The 21,980-nt window shown below is 37.8% G+C and overlaps 1 protein-coding gene across 22 annotated transcripts in view; it reads right to left on the bottom strand.

Moving 5' to 3' along the window:
- The window catches only part of LOC144608748 (protein Aster-B-like), a 395,300-nt gene that overhangs the window by 50,209 nt on the left and 323,111 nt on the right, over nt 1–21,980 (bottom strand). For 18 of the 22 annotated variants that reach the window (XM_078426805.1, XM_078426806.1, XM_078426807.1 and 15 more), the window contains one exon: nt 19,827–19,847. The exons of 1 other annotated variant lie outside the window; for it this stretch is intronic. In XM_078426805.1, the coding sequence (XP_078282931.1) occupies nt 19,827–19,847 (21 nt within the window). Of the gene's footprint in view, nt 1–1,484; nt 1,984–9,919; nt 9,944–19,826; nt 19,848–21,980 lie in introns of those variants that run through there. 3 more of the 22 variants (XM_078426798.1, XM_078426799.1, XM_078426818.1) reach the window with 2 other exon arrangements.

The following is a 21,980-nucleotide window of genomic DNA, read 5'->3' as shown; positions in this document are numbered from 1 at the left end:
ACTCTCCTGAAACTCACCAAGCCCCCCAGTTCCAGCATTCTTTGAAACTCACCAGGGCCTGCTGCTACATAACCTTAAAACCTACTGGGTTGTCTGCGAGTTTATTATAATATGATGTAACATCTGAAAAAACCCTAATTAAAATTGTGTTGGGGTATTAAACTTTGCTAGTTCAACAACATCGAAATCTTGCATGTGCCAGATTATTGGAGTATTACAGTGCAGGCAGTCCCATGGGTTACATAAGGATCTATCTGCAGGCCATTAGTCAGAAACATTCATTTTCTCTGGGAACCCATGTCCTATTGCTTTGCATACACTAGCAATATTTCCATCATTTCCTTCAACAATCACCTTAACACCGCCTATAATTAAACTCATGGAATGCATACTATATCCAATTATTAATGAATACCATGAAACATTTTTTTATTGTTATTATGAGCTTTAAACTATATGGGAGAATTTGCATGAGGTAAAATTTTCATGTCAGGTCATTCATAACCTGAGGAGCACATTTAAAATCCAAATTCTTAAAATAAAGAGTAATCTGTCATTTTAACTGACCACGTGGTTATGTGCAATCACATGGTGGTTCTTCCTTGTCCACATTGTTGGATATTTTACATGTCATTAAACTCACCATCATTTAGGTAGCAAATCCTATTACATCATGTTAGTTATTATATACCAAGCAAATTCCCCATCTTTATTTAAGGTTGAATAAGAAACCTAGCATAGTCTGTGTGACTGAATTCACACAGGCTTCTCCCAGATATTTGTAGTAGCTTTGATGTACATTCTGTGGAAACTCTTCAAGTAGTATAAACATAATTCCTCCAATGTTTCAGCATAAGACATGCTTAAGTTGCAGTAGATCCCTTGTGGAAATTCAACCCTCTCGATACATCATATAGTGAATTGTTTGGTGTCAAAAGGGATCACCAATATGTAGCCCACTGTCTTCAGTTTGTGAAAGCTTCATTTATTACATATGAATTACATAGGATTGCTAACAAACCTAAAGACATTTTAGAATATTAGAAATATTAAGTAAGCTTGAACTGAGTGTTGGCTGTCAGTACACTATAATAGCTATCCTGCTGCACCACACAGTTCATGGTTTGCTAATTTGATTTTTATATATTAGAGAAAAATCTTAGAAAGTAGAAACATTTATTTACAAGGCCACACCCTAATAACAAATCCTCTGCTATTTTATAGCAGTTAGCTTGGGCAAATCACAATCTGGAGTATAATAAGCCATTTCTAGAATTGCATAATGTATTAACACAGAGAAAAAATCCCTATTTAACGTTAAAACATCTAAATTCTACTTAGATTAATTTAAATTAACATTTATTACTTGTGCAGAACAGTGTTTGGTTCAATGGTCCAGGTTCCTCAGTGAATGAGGGACGTGCAAATGTTCATACATCCTGTAGCAATACTTTATAACAAAAAATAGTTAGCATTTAACTCACTGCTGGGATTTCTTCATCATCCATATCTGGGTCAATCCAGATATCAAGGTTGTCTGGGAAATAACGCATCTTCTCCAGATACCATGCCACTGTTCCCTCGTGAGGCTTATAAGAGATATCCCAGCCAGGATTCAGCTCATTTTCAACATTCATAATTTACTCTTGGTTAAACTCAGACTTCTTAATCGAGTTCTCTGGTCAAATGTTTTTTGCTGCTACTACTTAACTTCAGTTTTAGGTCAGACGCTTTCTTTCCTCTCAATTTAATTATTTTTGCTGGTTACCAGTAAAGTTGGAAGACAGAATCAGCCTGACTCCCACATGCAACAAATTAGATGTCCGACTGCCTTGATTCTATGCGTATCCACTGTCCTATAGTAACCTCAGCTCTTGCACATCGCCAACCACAGATGTTTCCTGTCAGCAAGGAGGAAGAAAAGCTGTTCCAAAAACCTAGTTAACGTAATTTCACACAATTAAACAATGACTGTACAGTGTTGCTTTCTGTTCTTTTAACTAAAAAGGAAAGGATCATCAAGCTATTCTGATATATATAAGCAGTTCTGATTCCTCACTGTGGGAGGAGTTTGATATGGTTCCACAACCTGAACAAACACAGGCAACGCACATGTGCCAACTATTGGGCGATGGCAATTTTAACTATTAACCTGTCAGCAAATAATAAACTATGGGACCCGTTGGTACGTAAACAGACTCCATTCTCCATTACAATAACCTCTGTTCTGCTGTGACTCATTTTTTGTAAATTACTGAAAGGGAGATCTTTGGTATCCTGAATAATGAATTATCAAATAGCTAACGAGCATGTACATGCTACTAGGGTAACCTCCTTCACACGAGTCAATGGAGAGGCTAGAGTACCAGATGAAACTAAAATGAAACATATTGTTTATTGTATGGGTGTAAAGGCACCAAGTTCACAGGGTGAATGAACTCCAGTTCTAGTTTATTACAATCCAGATAAAGTGTAGCACTGGGTGCAACTGTTTATCTTTTCAGACTACTTAACCCTTGTGTACTTACTGTAGTTTCTGTGTGTAATGATGCATACTATAACTTTAATTGCTGATGATTTCAACCTTTTTACTCTGATTAATCACTTAGTTTAGTTTAGTTTAATTTACAGATACAGCTTGGAAACAGGCCCTTTGGCCCACCAAGTCCACGCCTACCAGCAATCACCAGTTCTATCCTACACACCAGCGACAATCTACAGAAACTGATTAGCCAAACCTGAATGTTTTTGGTATGTAGGAAGAAACCGAAGCACCCAGACAAAACTCACGCTGTCACAGGGAGAACATACAAACTCCATACAGACGACACCCATAGTCTGGATGGAATCTGGGCCTCTGGCGCTGTAAGGCAGCAATTCTACCGCTGCGCCACTGTGCTGCCCTTCATTGCACATTTTATGCTGTTTTACTATTTTCTCATTTTAAACAAACTGCATTTTCTGGTTTTAAACAAATAAACATTCAAATAGTTTATTGACTCCTATTATTTAAAAGTATACTCCCCATATACTCATGACTGTTTGCAAATTCGGCTCTACCTCCATCTACCTCCAAGTTTGCATATGATACCATTGAGGTCGGCCCGATCAAATTATGATGACATGGAGAACAGGAAAGAGATTGAGAACACATGGTGTCAGGACAATACATCTTTCTTGATGTTAGCAAGACGAAGGAGATAGTTAAGGACTTCGGGAAGCATGCCTCAATCTTCATTAATGGTACCAAAGTGGAAATGGTTGAGAGCTTCAGGTTCCTTGGCATTAATATTACCAACAATAAGTTGTGACCAACCATATTGATGTGACAGCGAAGAAGGCCCACCAACGCCTCTCCTTCCTTAGGTTACTGAGGAAATATAGCATGCCTCCAATGTCTCTCAAAAACCTCCACAATGCACCATTGAAAGCATACCATCAGTTTCGTCACAGCTTGGTTTGGAAATAGTTCTGCGCAAGACCGTAAGGAATTGCAGAGCTGTAGATCCATCACACAGACCAGACTTCCCACCTTTGGGTCTATCTACACTTCACAATGCCTTAAAAAAGCAGCTAACATTATCAGAACTTGTCCCACCCTGATCTTTCCATCTTCTTCCTACTCCTGTTCAGCAGAAGGTACAGAAACTTGAAAGTGTGCACCACCAGACACTTCTGTTATCAGGCTTCTGAATGGTCCTTCTATAAGCTGGGATACTGTCCAATTCATCTCTACTCCATTGTATACTCCAATAATAAACCTAAACTTAGTTATTAACCCAGTCACAGCGCAAAGACAAAAATAGTTTGTACATAGAAACAAAGTCAAACTCTCAAAAGTTTAAAGCACATAAAATATGCTTAAAATTAAACATTTTGAAAAATAACTATTTAAAATAAGAGAAAAATTATAAACTAATCTAAAATCATTTTCTTTGAAGAAACAACCAACAGATAAAGTTTCTCTTTCTTGGTCATAACCTTAATGAAGTGGGTCCTCCAAGAAGCAATCTAAAGTATGAAAGTGCTCTTCAACTTGTCCGCTCAGATACTTAATAGGGATAAGCTAGCAAGAAGGTGAGAAATGGCAAGATAGGTACATTATGCATTTTCATCATGAAGTATTATTATCATTTGTGATGAATATTTTTCATAGCTTGCCTTTCTGTGATTATTTTTCATTCACGTAGAATCCCCAAAGATGAAACACATAGGTAAACTACTTGCGAGATTTTCTGGCAAATGATTACTGGCAAGTGCGTAAAACCAAAATAGAACTATCACTTATTCATTTAAAAAAATACAATAGTCTGATTATAACAGAGAAGGACTTTGTACTCATTGTATCCATATAGACCATGTAAAAGCAATCTGGCAGTCGCTTCTCCCCGCAGTCCTGCAAATTCTTTCAAATAATTATCCAGCTTCCTTCAGAATGTTATCATTGAACCTGTTTCCACCAGTACACCTGGGTGTTCATTCCAGCTAACCATCTCTAAATCCCACTTTTAAAAATTCATGTCACTTTTGGTTCCTTAGACAAACATCTTCATTCTTTGTCACTTTGCTTATGACCCTTCTGCTATACGATGCAGTTTTGCACTTTTAATTCTGCCAAACTCTCAAACCTATCAGATTTCCCCCACAACCTGCTCACAGGTTTCTTCAGTCTATCCAGGCAACAAAATCCCTTCATGCTTGGAATCTATTTGGTACAACTCTTCTGCATCGTTCTTCACATCTTTCCAAAAATATGGTATACCAAACTCCAGCTCTGGATGGATCGTGTTTTATAAAGATCCATCTCGACTGCCACATTTTCTTACCTCGTGCCTCTATTTAAGATCCTATGTGTTCATTTAACCACTTTCTAAATGTGCCCTATCACATTCAAGAAACTAGGCACATGCAGACTGTTCGTGGGTTAGAAATGCCTTTTTTCAGATATATTCTTCAATGCTAAAAGGCTAAACCTCAAAATAGTGTTTTAAAATCAGATGAATTCCTTGCTTACATTTAAAACAATCCCAGCAATAGTTCGCTGTTAGAAGTGGGGATTAGGACAAGTGCTAGCTATCAAAATGGTATACAGCTTATTTAATAAGCGTCAACAGATATTTTGTTTTAGTGTCAATCAGTCCCTTCATGTTCCCTGCCAAACCATGGCTTCACTTTATACTAAGCACTAGCTCTATCACTTTTTCAACTCACTACCCTATTTAAACCACCTTGGAGAATCTTTAGAATCAGAGTGCTATGTGAAAAAAGGAATTGCTGAACAGCCCAGGAGTTAATAACACAATTATGTTTTTAGACTGCATTTACAATTAATGTGCTAGATGTACATTTGTGAGAAAGATCATTCATCTTGTGCTTCCTAAAAACCCTGTACAATCCGTAAAAGCATGAAATTATTTATTTAACATTTTTCTTTACCAGCTATAACATTCTAGTATAAATATTATGATACAGCTTTAAATGAAGAGAACAACTCTCCAACTATAAAACGTACTATATATGCATGGTTATATACAAGAAAATACCTCTATGGAAAAATAGAATTGGTATATTATGTCTTCTTTCAGCCATTATATTCAATTCACTTTGAAATACAATCTAACACTATAATTTCCATAGTTGGTTTTACTACCTGGAGAAATTGCAATTCATTCAATGGTTATGTTGATATTAATATTTAAGAGCAATTTTTTCACTCTTCCTTTTATAAAACATGTTGCTTTTTTGGACCCTCTCAAACACCACTATATCTGCGCTTTTGCTCTGAAAATGCCAGCAACTCCAAGCAATCAGTTCAAATCCACAAAGCGGACAATTATGTTAAAAGTGTGGTCTGTTGAACAATGCAGTTTAAGTTGTCATGCTGCAATAATACTAGGGTGTTTACCATTGCTGATGAGTCATACCATTCTTGGCTCAAAACTAAGGACAAAGATGGAAACACTTCATCATCTCTGGCACTTTATGTACAAGATTAATAAACAGTTTATTACAATTCCATATGGCTGACTAACCAGTTCAAATTTGAGGTACAGGTCCTTGGAATTTGCTCGAGCCAGCAATTTGTGTAAGCTATAAACATTTTCTTTAGGGGCATGTTGGACCTTAAAGTAGAGTCTATTTGAAACGTTATTAATACACTTAGTTGTTAATGATTTATGGGACTTTATTTTATCTTTTAGGAGTGAATTGAATATTTAATCACATATTCATTGGACAAGTGTTGAATCTTCATAAGTTAGCTTCAACTCCACAGAGACGAAAGCAAATCTAAATATCTACTGCATCCTCTTTATGATCACAAAAAAACTATAATGCATGTAATAGCTGGTCCCCATACATTTAAACAGGTATCTACATAATGTAAACATGTGGAATCTTCAGTGTCGATCTTTGTCGATAATCATTTTGTGATAAAGTATTCACAAACTGTTACATCATTCCAAATTCCATTTATCCAATCTACAGTATCCTCTGTCTATAAAACTGAACACACCTCTCAATTGTAATGGGAAAATATCCATTGATTGTGTCCATTCATGAGTATTCATCACATTACGCTCAGAGGCACAAATTGCACGTGTACTTGGCTAAATTAAATTCAGTGTTCATTACTTGACCTGAAGTAATCGTCAGTCAACTAAAGCTGGACCCAGGCTTGTCTTACCTCTCCTGTGAATTGCTTCAAATCAGTCATTTAACCCATGTTTGACATAAAGATTCATTACCAGCAATCAACTGAAGTCACACAGCTGCTTTGCGGTCTAGTTTCCCACTGAAAGGAAATGTATTTCCTTTGCCTATTATATGAACCCACCCAGCATTATTGACAGCAGTACAACAGAATATGTAAACATAGTACACTGTAAACAATGTAATGAGAAAATCACTGTAAACAATATAATGTGGTTGTAGTGTTTAATAGCTGAATGGCTGCAGGGAAGAAGCTGTTCCTGAACCTGGACCTTACAGTTTTCAGGTTCCTGTACCTTCTTCCCGATGGCAGGGGTGAAATAAGTGTGTGGCCAGGGTGGTGCGAGTCTCTGATGATGGTCTCTGATGATGATGGCGACCTTTTTGAGGCAGTGACTCCGGTAAATCCCTTCGATGGTGGTGAGGTCAGAACCCGTGATGGACTAGGCAGTGTTCACAACTTTTTGCAGTCTTCTTCGCTCCTGGGTATTCAAGTTGCAGAACCAGGCTGCGATGCAACCAGTCAATATGCTCTCTATTCTGCAGCTGTAGAAGTTCAAGAGAATCCTCTCTGACTTACGGAATCTCCGTTATCTTTTCAGGAGGTAGATGTTGATGTGCTTTCTTTATAATTGCATCAGTGTGCTGGGTCCAGGAAAGGTCTTCAGAAATATGCAAGCCTAGGAATTTGAAGCTTTTGGCTCTCTCCACCATCATCCCGACAATATAGATAGGTTTATGGGTCCTCGTCCTTCCTCTTCCAAGGTCCACAATCAGTTCCTTGGTCTTACTAACATTGAGAGCCAGGTTGGTGTGCTGGCACCATTTGGTCATTTGATCGATCTCATTACTATACTCTGACCTCACCATCTGTAATTCGTCTAACAACAGTGATGTAATCGGCGAACTTGACGATGGAGTTCGCACTGTGTCCGACTATACAGTCACGAGTATAGAGTGAGTAGATCATGGGGCTGAGCACACAGCCTTGCAGTGCTCCGTACTGATTGTTATTGAGGAAGAAGTGTTTTTGCCAATTCGACCAGACTGTGGTTTGTTGATGAGGAAGTCGAGGATCCAGTTGCAGAGAGATGCGCAGAGACCCAGTTCCGTGAGCTTGGTAACCAGCTTGGAGGAGATGATGGCATTGAACGCCGAGTTGTAGTCTATAAACAACCGCCTGAAGTATGTGTTTTTATTGTCCAAGTGGTCCAGTGCAGAGTGGAGAGTCAGTGAGATTGCATCCTCCGTTGACCTGTTGTGGCGGTAGGCAAACTGTAATGGGTCGAGTTTCTTGTTGAACTAGGAGTTGATATGCGCCATAACCAATCTCTCAAAGCACTTCACCACAACGGATGTTAGTGGCATCGGTCGATAGTTGTTGAGGCATGTTATCTTACTCTTCTTGGGCACCGGTATTATTGATGCCCTCTGAAAGCAGGTGGGAACCTCAAACGTCAGTAATGAGAGGTTGAAAATGTCTGCAAAAACTCCAGCCAGTTGGTCTGCACAGGTTTTGAGAACTCAACCAGGTAATTTTGGTTGATATTTTTGGCATAAGGAAAGAGCTGCTAGAGGGAGTAGTTGAGGCAGCTACTATAACAAAATTTAAAAGACATTTGTTCAGATATATGGATAGGAAAGGCTTAGAGGGATGTGGGTCAAATGCAGGAAGGTTGGTGTAGGAGCCATTTATGCTTAATTCAATTACTGTCATTGTGTTATGGCTATGTTTTAATATTTCTAGTTTATGTCTTTTTTGCCTGTTTGTGGGTGTGACTTGGTGCGTAATGGGGAGTGTCTAGATGGGAGGTGGCTAGCGTGGCGACAGAGGTTGTGGGTCAGTTTAGACTCGGAGGATGGTGAGCATACAGTTCTTTATCACATGCGCTCGCACCGGTTATATTTGTAAGAACCATACGGTAATAACTGCAAGAATTCTAGATATTGTTAGAAGAAGAAACAGTTGATAAAGTACAGAAACTGATGAATTACTCTATGATTTGTGCTACTTTAATAAAAAACAATTAATGAAGAAAAGAAGTTTGGAAGATTCGTTTTGTCATATCAGGGTGCGACGTGTGCGTAAGCTATAACTACATTTCATCCCCGAGAAGTAATGGCTATCGAAGTGGGATTTCGAGATGGTATAGAAACTGCCATTACAGTTGGAATAGTGTAGATGGTGCATCTTGGTCGACATGAGCAAGTTGGGCCGCAGGGCCTGGTCCTGTGCTGTATGACTCTGAGTGTAAAACTGCAGTGCTTTGAATTATTAATGCACGTGTGGTTTCCATGTGGATGCACAGCTGTCACACACTGATAACCATCAAAATACAGTAAATCCGCATGATAACGGACCATAGCAGGGGATTGGTGTCCATTATTGCCAATTATCTGCTATAACTGAGTAACATAAGTAGTAGAAACAAACAATTGCAGTTGCTGGTTAATACACAAAAGGACAAAAAGCTGGAGTAACTCAGCAGGTCAGGGAGCATCTCTGGAAAACATGAATAGGTGATTTTTCAGGTTGAGACTCTTCTTCAGACTGGTAGGGGCAACCATCAGTTGATCAGTCCATGATAAAAAGAGGTCCATTAAAACAAGGGTTTTAATGGACCTCTTTATAGTGGACTGACCCACTGATGGTTGCCCAGTGTATAGAATATATATAGTGTAATTCGAGACAACTTGTACTGATCAAAGGAAATAAAGATGCACAATTTCTTATTGGTAGTATATAATAACACAGAACCCTATCAATTATAAGAAACAAAAGTTGTATAATAAGAAACAATGTAAACCTCATTATTACTTGTTTCAGAATTGAAACTTATTTTAATGACAATAGTATCATAATATTCTATTTATCAGACATTTCCAGTCCATTTTGAGCCATCGGTAGAATTAATCATTTTGTCACGCAACTTAACATACAATAGACTGTGAATAAGTAATTGCTGATTCATTTGAATATAATTTAATCATTACGTTTATCTCTCCTTGTCATTTAAGTTTCACATCTAATCATCTGAATCAAAGCCAAATATTTTTTCCAAAACCATTCAAATATGGTCAATCCCAAAACATTTTCAAAAAAAATATTCATCTAATTATATGAAAATGTCACAAGATGCTTGCTACTAAATTCTTAAAGAGATTGTACATGATCTCATAAATTAACAAAAATAAAGACGGTGCTTACTCTCATGATGTGCTGTCTTTCATGCTAATGGAACATGGAAAGTTATAGAGAAAAAGAGAAAGGAGATATAAGATTTGGTTTTACAATACAGGCATGGTTCAAGGTATAAAGATAACAAAATAAAAATGAAACTGCATAACAAAAAGCTGTGTTTGAAGCACAAGGATCTGCAACACCAGCAACAACTTAAATTTCTGCTGGAGGGGGTGTTCAATTGGAAAGACATCCTCCCTTCTTCTGCATGAGATTAAGCTATTTTGAACAACATTCTGACTTCATAGGAATGGAAACATAAATCTGAAATTTAGCACAAAATAAACATTTCCACTCATTAAAATCAGAACATTCTCAAACGTACAAATAAAATTCTGGTTACAATAAAAAGGGACTCCGGGTCTTACCTTCTCCTTGAATATTTTTGTAAGCTATCGACATAGGTTATTTTGCAGGTTGTCTGGGGTGACTTGGAAAGAGTTGATGACTAAGATATTATGGTGTTGCCACCTTCAGTAGGTTTTAAGGTCATAAGTGATAGGAGCAGAATTAGGCCATTCAGCCCCTCAAGTCTACTCCGCCATTCAATCATAGCAGATCTATCTCTCCCTACTAAACCCATTCTCCTGCCTTCTCCAACAACCCCTGATACCCATACTAATCAAGAACTTAATTAGCAGCAGAAATTACATAAATTGGTAATTGCTTTATGAAGCACATGTTATGAGGAATTCGCAAGTTAATGGAAGGGACCCATCAATGATTAGAAAAATCAAATGCCTGGAACAATAAGAGTTAAGTCAGTGGATGGGAACAATTGACAGAGAACATATAAGACCCTTAAAGAGCTTGGGTAAATTAAATGGAATGGTATCTGAAATTAGGGATATTAAAATTTAGGGACTATAATTGGATTAGTATAATCAATGAAATAGAGCTGAACAATAATAAAGAAATCAATCAACCAGGACAATCAATGCATTGCTAAAGCTAATAAAATAGACTGAGAAAAGGAATAGTTAGGTTCAATCAATGAATTGGGAAAGTTAATGAAAAATAAATATCAGCATTTTCGATAGGTTAGAATATATAAGAATATATATTATCTTGTTTGCCTCCACAGAAAATCTTTTTCTTTCAAAAGTAGGAACTGCCAAATGAATTGCAAAGCTAAGTAATTTGACTGCCGCTAACAAGTATATTCTGGGTCAATAACTGAAGAACAGTCATGCAAAAAATAACATGATTAATATCAGCAAGAAATAAAATGACTACGAACAATCAATAAACAGAAATGGCATTAGCTTTTAATGTGGTAATGATTCCACTAGGATATGATACTGAAAGTTCCAAGCTCTATGCAATACATTCCTGCTAAGTAATGCCTGATATTTTTGTTTATTGTTTATTTTAGCTTTCCATCATGTGGAGCCCAAAGAGGTTGCTCATAGCTCATGTGAGACTAATTAGTTTAGTTTATTGTCACGTGTAGCAAAGTACAGTGAAAAGCTTTTTTGTTGCGTGCTATCCAGTCGGTGAAAATATTACATGATTATAATCAAGCTGCCCACAGTGTACAGATACGGGATAAAGGGAATAACGTTTAGTGCAAGATAAAGTCCAGTAAAGTCCGATAAAGATAGTCCGAAGGCCTCCAATGGGGAGAATAGTACGTCAGGACCACTCTCTAGTTGGTGATAGGATGGTTCAGTTGCCTGATAATTGCTGGGAAGAAGCTGTCCCTGAATCTGGAGGTATGTACTATCAGACTTCTTTACCTCTTGCATAATAGGAAAGGGGAGAAGAGGGAGTGTCAGGGACTATTCAGCTGGTATAAAGATGGTCACGGAATTTATGAACGTGCAAATCAATCCATTAATACATGCCATTCTATAAAAGTGTGAAACATGAAAATGAAAAACAGCAAATTAAAAAAAAAAATTTGAACACAATTTGCACCCAATGTGTCGGAGGAACTGCAGATGCTGGATTAAACCGAAGATCGACACAAAATGCTGGAGTACCTCAGTGGGATAGGCAGCATCTCTGAAGAGAAGGAATGGGTAATGTTGCAGGTCTGAAGAAGGGTCTTGACCCGAAACATCACCCATTCCTTCTGTCCAGAGATGCTGCTTGACCTGCTGCTGCTCCAGCATTTTGTGTCTATTTGCACCCCAGTTGCTTTTATTATTTAAATAGTCAATTTAATAACATGCACTGGCATTACTGCCACTAGTCTGAGCAGAATAACCTCTTCGCTCATGTCAATACGAGCCTGCTCTTTCATCATTCAGTCTATGGTCATTGCTGAGATAAGTAGAGGGATAAAATCAAAGGTCTGAAAAAATCAACCACAACAACCACTTCTATCCATTGTTTCTCGGAAGTGAGGATGTTAAATAAGGCTCAACCAGTATTGTCCTTCCTGCAATAGCACTAAATTCATTTTCTAGGATCAAACATGCAAAATAGTTATTGTTGCAAGATGTCAGAAAGAGGAAATAATGCATGGACCACTAAAGAGGTGTAATCCAAATATTATAGTTGTTATTTAGATGCTGAATCAGCACTAACTTGTTCTTTCAAATTCAATGTGCACTCAGACCTGATTTTCCAAAAGGCTTTGGATGCATATATTTTCAAGACAAGACCCATATCTTTCTGTGTAGAAAAGAACTGCAGATGCTGATATATATATATCGAAGATAGATACAAAGTGCTGGAGTAACTCAGCGGGTCAAAGAGCACCTCTGGAGAAAACGGATGGGTGACGTTTTGGGTTGGGACCCTTCTCCGACCCTGAGGCTGAAGCAGGGTCCCGACCCAAAACGTCAACCATCATTTTTCTCCAGAGATGCTGCCTGACCCAATGAGTTTCTTCAGCACTTTGTGTCTATCACTCATATCGTTCTGTTGGATAAAGACATAAATGAACACAGATCAAAGGTGTGCAGTTCACGCAGCAGAGTAGAGCAGCTTGCCTCAAAATGCCAAAGACCTGGATTCAATACCTCGGGTGCTGTATGTGAGAAGTTTGTACGTTCTCACAATGACTGCGCTGTTTCCTCCGGGTGAACCGGTTTCCTCCCACATTCCAAAGACATGAAGTTAATTGGCCTCTGTAACTTGCCTCAAGTATGTAGGGAATGGATGAGAAAGTGGGATAACATTGAATGTGTGTAAACAGGTATTGATGGTTGGCATGGACTCAGTGGGCTGGAAGGCCTGCTTACATGCTGTATCTCCAAATTAAACCAAATAGAAGAGCTCCACGTTGAAAATCATAGGCTGAAGAGTGAACCAGGTCTTAACCAGAAGATTGGGACCAAATTGCTATTCGGTAAAGAGCTTTATCGTGCTAGGCCACTGCCTGACAGGCCAATGTGTCCATCTTCCTTCTTTACCTTTTCATTGTTTTTGCCCGTCTGGACTCACACCATCACTGCTAACGTCTTCAGCTCCATCGCACCAAACATTGTCATATCCTGTTTCGCAAATAGCTGTCCCACACCTCCCCCAACAGCCCCCATCTCCAATCATGTCTGACTGCCTACATCTGTCCCAATGGAGAAATGCACCAGCACCCCAATTATTTGTCTCTTATCTTAATTCTTCGACCATCCAGCACCATTGATCATCTATTCAACCTCCCATCCTAATAATTTCCATAATGTACCTGATTCTTCCTCATTCTGGTCAATTCTCCTTGGAGACCTCATAAGAAGGGCCTGTTTTACTACAAATAAAGGTGGTTCTGATCATTAATGTGTGAAATGTCCTTCAGCAGTCTAATCAGAAAGTTGCTGCACTCAGAGTTTGGGTCGCTCTGATCTAAATGAATGACTGACCACACTCAAGCGGCTTAATGATCGAGTCCTGTTCGGTTACAATAGGTTCAAACAGAGCATTTCAAATATGCAGACATTGACTCCACCTGCAGAATTTGCTTATAGAACAGAACATATAATTATTGCATCTTCACAGGCATAAAGATATGATATTTCCAATTCTGTGCTCAGAGTTTTACATCTACTTAAGAAAAAGGCCATATAAATTATAGACCGACAAAAGGAGGAGCAGTAAAGTGCGATTTTTCATCTTTGAAGTATTCAGCCATTCCAGGATTCCAGGCTTAATCCTGTGCAATATTTTAATGACATTTAACCTGGCATATTCCATTAAATTATGAGCAATGAAAAATAAGGCAGTCTGTTTTTTCCTAATGTGACAAACTAAATGCTCCATTTATTATTTGTTAGCTTGACTAGAATTGTATCGAAAGGCCACATTCTTAAATACACCCCAACTGGAACTGAGTGTCAGCAATTACTAAGCATTTGATAATTAATTGGGCCTCAGGGTAAATTCTGAAATGCTGTTCCCAAGACTCTGGTGCAGATGCAGTCAATTGGATGTTCCAAAATTGAGGTCGCTATATATTTTATAATGCTCCTAAAAAGAAATGTCTTAGTACAATGAGATTATTGCAATTAACTACTTTAATCTGTAGTTATTTGAAGCAAAATGTAATATGCTCCATTTCATTGTCAGAAGGCTGAGCTAAATTCTCTCCTAGTTTTTAATTTTATGAAGGGCCAGATCACGAATCAATTCAACAGATTGCACACAAGTCTAAACAATGTACTTGTTCAACGTACTAATCAGAGTCATCTCTCTCAAGGAGCATCCTCTCTCAGGGGTACCATAAGGCAACAGTCACTGCTCTAACACGTGTGTAGAATATTAATATTTGAATTTACACCACAAAGTATGAACTCATCTTTCTTTGGCATAAGTTTGAATAATCATAAGCCGTGGTTTTATTGGTATAGCTCCAAAAAGGATATTTATTTATTTCTCAAAAGTACCCCATGCACCTCATTTTGCATAAACTGCATTTGACTAGTGTGTCAATACAGCTGATGGCTTTGTTTGGTAGAATGCCCGATCCTCTGACCTGTAGTTACTACCATAAACTGATGGCATTAAACTTGTTTGAGCTCTATAGATGGGGAGATTGGTGGTGACTTGCCGTTGAGTGTACTGGCAACCTTCCCATCTTCACACATCAGTCCCCCATACACTTGCTGTGCTGCTGACAGCACTCAGCCAATGTGTCAGGGCTGGTGGGAGGGATGGGTAGAATCTCTGGTGGTTTGATGCCATCTTCAACAAAATACTTCACAAGCACACCTGTAGTGAGAGAGGCACTGGAAAGGGATGGGTTCTCTGGCCCAATCTAGGACTTGGCAGAGGGGTGGATAAAACAGAATCTTTGTTGGGAAAATTAGGTGCCATTTTGCATGCGATTTTGCAGCTGAGAACCATACAACGGGCATCAAAAATCTGCTGGAGGAACCTAGTGGGTCGGGTAGCATCTGTGGACAGTAGTGGGCAGTTGATGTTTTGGAACGTTGGCTGGCCATTTCCCTCGACAGATGCTGCCTCAGTTCTTCCAACTAATTGTTTGTTGCTTCAGATTCCAGCACCTGAAGTCTCCTGCATCTCCAAGGATACAAAGCTTGATTCATTAATTTACATAACAGTCACATATTTTTAGTCTGATTACCAACTTAATTTATTTGCAGCTGATCGGCCAATGATTCTGTATGAAATGATGGCACATTGAACAAAAATCCTTTCACAAAGCCTCTCCAAACCCTTCACAACTCATCCTTTAGCAATAACTTTTCACACAAAAAGGAAACAGTGCAATTAAGCCCACCTCACCAACCATAAAGAATGCTGTAGATAACAAAGGTGCTATCCTTGATCCAAAGGATGCGTTTTCCCTCTGAAGCATTATCAGAGTCAACCTTGAGTTTTTGTTTGCAAGATTCATTGTGTAGCAATACCCTCTAGGATTTTAAATTAGTAGATCCAGTCATGATGTTTACAGAAGTTTGCAAGATGTCCCCCAAGTGCAGTATTTTGTGGACAGCAAGATAGATACATAGAATATTCTAGACACCAACCACACCTGTTAATTCCCATGAAAATATGAACAGGTTAAGGTTAACAAAACAGGAGCCACGAACAAAAGAAACCTGTAAGAAAACTATATTCAAACCTTACTGAAAAATGTTTTGATTACACTCAAGGAATCAGGGAATTATTAAAATGATATTGAATTTAATACTGTGCTACAGTATTCCATACGTTATGTGCCTAAAGGTAGGTCACAAATCATTTTGCTTTAGATTTCATACTTTAGAAATACAGCCTGGAAAGAGGCTCTTCAGCTCACTGAGTCTGCGCCAACCAGCGATCACCACATGCACTAGCACTATTCTACCCGCTTGGGACAATTTATATTTCACAGGAGCCTATAACCTACAAATCTGTGCATCTTTGGAGTGTGGGAAGTAAATGGAGCACCAAAGAAAACCCACACACTCACAGGGAGAACGTACAAACTCTGTGCAGCCAGCACGCATAGCTAGGATCAAACCCGGGTCTCTGCCACTGTAAGGCAGCAACTCTACAGCTGTGTCACTGTGCTGTGCACACAATGTGTAATGGTAAAATTTGCAGGGAGGAAATTTTTATTTGGATGCTTGAAGGATTGCTAAACAGTCAAAACCTGACATGGGAGACAAAATAATGTCACCTTATACTTTATCATTTGGATCTTATTGTCCTCTGCAACAGGCACAGGAGAGCAAAAAGAGGGATTCCCTTATATCGTTCCAGGTACAGGAAAATCCAGTATAAAGTCTCTATCTTATTTCACTCAATATTCCACAGAGGCAAATCATTATTGTCACCATTATTAGGTCACCATTATTTAAGGTAAGTTGGGAATCCAAAATGTATGCAAAAAGGAATTCCATTGTACTTAGGTACGCGTGACAATTTGAACCATTGATGAGTGGGTACGGAAAGTAAAATTGCACAACATTGGGTTTTTTTCAAATCAAGAAATGACATGCCTCAAAAGGAGACAGTGGCAGTTGCAATGGTTCTTTGAAAGAGCTGTGAAGAGCTCAGAGGAGCTATGTCATCAGTCCTTTTTTATGCCTTCTCTCCACTATCCTGCAACTTTGTTTGTAAATGTTTAGCAAGTTACTATTGAACTTGATTCCACCAATCTCAAGCACTGACATTGGTGGGGAGTTAGCTGTTACCTATAGAGCTTTATCTTGCTCGGCCAGTGACTGAGGTCCAACATGTCCTTCTTCCTTTAACATTCCATTTTTTCTGATCATCCAGAATTTTTCCATCACTCACAATATCTTCAGCACAACCTTGCCAAACATTGGCACAAACTGTTCTCCAATTATCCATCTGAAACTCCTCACCCCATACCCTTCACCATGTCTGGCTCACTACACCTACCGAATGCACAAATCATCTGGTCTACCACAAGTATCCCAATTATCTGACTCTCAACTCAATTCTTTGACCACCCCTTGTCACAGATTGTCCATGCAACCCTGTCATCCCAATCACCTTCAAGACCTATCTGACTCCTCCCTAATCTGTGCAATTCTTCACACAGATCTCAGATGAAGGACTGATCCCGAGCATTAAAATGCAAAAAGTTCTTCAGCAACACAATCCGAGTTGCTGTAATCAGAATGTGGGTGACTCTGTGAACTAAATGAATGACTGACAAAGAGACATAGTAATCATTGTCCAGTTCCAGCTACAACAGGTTCAAAGATATACAGTAATCAGGAATATGTATACTTTGGCGCCACCTAGAGACTGCGGCTTTTACAGCTGCATGGTCACACAAAAAGACCTGATTTTTGCAATTCTGTTCACACTGTCTTGCATCTTTTACATCTATTTAAAGTAATCTGTCTCAAGCACTGCTTTGCCGATAATGGTAATGCTCTGCAAATCTTCTGGGTCAAACACCAAGTACGCAATATCTGTGTCTTTGCCTCTTGATCCTTCAGCACCTCGTATGCTTCATTATTGAAATTAACAGAATAATACTATAATATTTTTAGCAAACTTTTATTAGGAAAGCTGGAAAAGCCACAAGGTGCTGAACAACATTCGATCAACATGACATCATGCATAAGTGATGGCAATGTGTGATTTTCTTAAATAGGATTTATGTAATTATTGCAAGATGGGCTTTGGAAATAAATGAAGAAGGCCTGCAAAATCTTCTAATTGTTACATGTTATCTTGTCGAGTTTGGAGCCATTAAAAAGCACAGCAATGTGTTTGCAGAAAATACAAAACAGATAGTTCTGTCAGTAAAAATACTATTCAGTTCAAAAGTTGTTTTTGGTTTGTAATTTTGAATGTACTTGGCCTATAGAATCCAAGATAAAAGAAAGCACATCACAGCTTGGCCAAACATTTAAAAAATCAAATTTTGTTAAAACCAGCTTCTATTTCATGCTTCTGTTTAACTTGATCAAACACAGAAATATATCTTTCCAATTATTGTAAACAACTACAAAAAAATCTATATTTTAAGAAGAATTGCTCAGCAATTTTGCATACATACATTGAAAATTGTTATGACATGATACTGTGTGCTGATTGCCTGCCATCTTAACTGTTTCTAGTCTTTTGTATCAAACTATAGTATTTAGGCATTAGATATCTTTACATGAAATGGGTGCAGACACACAAAATGTGTTCCTTGATGTTGTGTCACTTGGATAAAGGTTTCTAAGAAATCAATCATGCAACCTGAACATAGCTTTTAAATAGCCTTGGCATTAATGTAAACTTTAAAAAGCATTTAAGATGAATTTTCAGATTGGGGAATAAATACTCAGTGCAATTTAACACCCGCAATATTTACATAACATGCATAGGAAAGGAGATGCAACTAAACCCAGCCTAATGGCATTGAAATCAGGTAACATTCTAATGCAGAATATAGTGAAGCATAAATACTGGTTACTGTAACTATTATTGCATTCTTCAAGACATTAGTAAAATTCAGTTGAGCATTCATCATTCTATTAATTCATGCAAGCAAAGATGCATAGTTAGCACGTGATGCATTCTGACATTATCATTTCAGCATGCATCATTGGCATTCCTGATTATAATTCATTTTGTGAAATCATTGTAAAAATAGTCTTCATTGAAACAGTGGAAAAGATTATGGGAGATATTAATTATTAATTGTCATTTCAGTCTTTGGATTTTACTGAGATCAAATCAAGTTACAATTGGAAGTGAACATTAGAGACTGTTCCATAGAGAAGGCAAAAGAAAACAGCAGCTAAGTCATTCCTCAAAAAACATTAAAACGTCCATTAGAGCCAATTGTGTTGTGAAATAATTAAAACAAACCCTACATTAGAGCCCACGTGTGACGTGAGCCACAGAGATGTATTAATGGCTGTTCAAACTTGTGTCTGTATCAGTGCAACTTGACTTGATAGCTTGAGATAGCGAAGGAAATGGAAGATATCTGGAATGGATTTAGCCATCCTGCTGCATCAATAGATAAATTGAACCACCTATGGTTATTGACACCCTTTATGCTCTGTCTGTAATGCCCCAGGATCAATAATGCTTCAATACATTCCCCTGTAGTGTCTTTCTGTTGTGTCTGGTGCTACAGGAGGAAGGTTAAGCCAGTTCTCAATCCCATTTATTATTAAAAAAACTAAAGCTTTAGATTTTCCTTATCATAATAAGATGTCATTACAACACAATTGGTTAATAGCAAGCTGCAAGACTCAACGCAGAGTTAAGATTATTTGCCAAATTGATTTAAATGACTAGGACCTTTCACTATATTATATTGTCACTAAATTATTCATTTATGCAGTTAAATTTATACTAATGCTTGCTAATTTGTGAGCACATGCGATGATGAGATATTTAGATTTGAATAAAATCACTTACAGCAGTCAAATGGAATCATTTGTTTCTGATGGATATTTTAACACAAAGAAAACAGATATTAAACAGGAAGACTTACATTGTACCAGCTCTGGCTTTTCTGTAAGAGAACAAAGCAAAGAAAACTGTAAATATCAAAAGTGGAGAACAAAACATTCAAGGAGATAGCAGGATAAGAAAAAAATTACAAATCGTACCAGTAAACTGTCTTTACAGAATAATTTTAAGCCAATTTGGTTATCAGAAACTGACAGATTAGATTTACACTCAGCCCTTTCTCACTCTCCATTTAGCTGTAATGATTAATATTGAGTGTTTTATTAAATAGGCACTCTATCAAAAACCAGTGGTTATCTGGCCAGCAAATTATTAAAAGTGTCAACACAAAAAGAGCCACCTTAACCCTGCAATGTATGCCACATACATAGAAAATATTGCTCCATTCATGAGGATGGATGTTGTCAATGATAAAAATTCAGCATGATACAATCAGCCATTAAGATGAATACCGCCAATGACATATCTACGTTTTCATTAAATCATTGATTTCTAAGCTCTGTGGGTTGAGGTGGGTGAATGGTTAAATTCCAGTGATGTTCTTTTCCACCGGGATTGCTGACACAAATTATAACAAGATATTATCTGTCCAAAGAAACCAGGTGGGTGCTGACTTAGCTTTTTATATGAAAATTCAAATTTGCATTCTGGCTCAAAAAGACTGAAGAAGACAAATAGACATGTCAGTAACACTTCTGCTGTGATCATGGAATTCAGAATGACAATAATTGTACAGTGGTGCATTTCAATGGTAAGAGCTTAGCGTTAACAATATAGAACGCTGTACTCATATTAATTCAATGGGGCCTTTTTCCATTTTAACTATGGAAGTAGAACAAAAATCGACAGGTGATGATGGGGTAAATGATTTCTACAAATAAATAATAGATGGAAAAATCATCCATTTTGAATAGACATAAACACAAAGCATTTATTTTTTAATTTTTGTGACACAAGCACAATTAGTCCTCACATTTTAAATAATTAAGTTGCTTCCACATCTGTTTTGCATTATTTTTTTATTTAAAATGTAATGCATTTATCAAGGTCGCTATGGCAAAAAAGTTACCTAACAAAACAAAACTGAGGCACACATTAATTAAAATATATTAGCTCAAAAATGCACATTGAATGCAGACTTTTAACTGATAAAATTGCACACAAATATGCTGAAATTACACCACTTGGGTTACAACTAAAATGCATTGGCGTAATCACAAACTTCAAATTTCCAGCAGTATTCACCAGGAGTTAGATATATTACAATAATTATGGAGAAGCACCAATCATTTGCTGAGGACTTGAAATCATGCATGCTTCTTGGAATCAAAGAACAACTATAACAATAACCCACGTTTCACAATCTATACTTGAAAATAAATGTTTTGCAAAGATCCACGATGACTCAGGAACCTCAAAAGTTGAAACATTACATGCTTTCTCCCCCCACAAATTTTACAATCCATGTTGTCCTTGGGTTTTTGGTGATATCTCAACACCGGTTTAAAGGAAAACGGCGAAGGAATTAGTTAACATTACAACCATGTACCAAATTTCAGATTATCTATGGTGACTGTCATTGGAGATATGATAGCAAATGTAGCAAAGAACAAACCAGGAAAGGTAGTGCATCCGTGGCTAACAAGGGAAATCAAGGATAGTATTAAAACAAAAGATGAAGCATACAGATTAGCCAGAAAAAGCAGCATACCAGAGGACTGGGAGAAATTCAGAGTCCAGCAGAGGAGGACAAAGGGCTTAATTAGGAAAGGGGAAATAGATTATGAGGGGAAACTGGCAAGGAACATAAAAACTGACTGCAAAAGCTTTTATAGATATGTGAAGAGAAAAAGATTAGTTAAGACAAATGTAGGTCCCTTGCAGTCGGAAACAGGTGAATTGATCATAGGGAACAAGGAGATGGCAGACCAATTGAACAACTACTTTGGTTCTGTCTTCACTAAGGAAGACATAAACAGTCTGCCGGAAATAGCGGGGGACCGGGGGTCTAATGAGATGGAGGAACTGAGGGAAATCCAGGTTAGTCGGGAAGTGGTGTTAGGTAAATTAAATGGATTAAAGGCAGATAAATCCCCAGGGCCAGATAGGCTGCATCCCAGAGTGCTTAAGGAAGTAGCCTCAGAAATAGTGGATGCATTAGTGATAATTTTTCAAA

This window comes from Rhinoraja longicauda, chromosome 32, assembly GCF_053455715.1.
Source record: "Rhinoraja longicauda isolate Sanriku21f chromosome 32, sRhiLon1.1, whole genome shotgun sequence".
Classification (NCBI taxonomy): Eukaryota; Metazoa; Chordata; class Chondrichthyes; order Rajiformes; family Arhynchobatidae; genus Rhinoraja; species Rhinoraja longicauda.
This window is presented reverse-complemented; position numbering and strand designations above follow the sequence as displayed.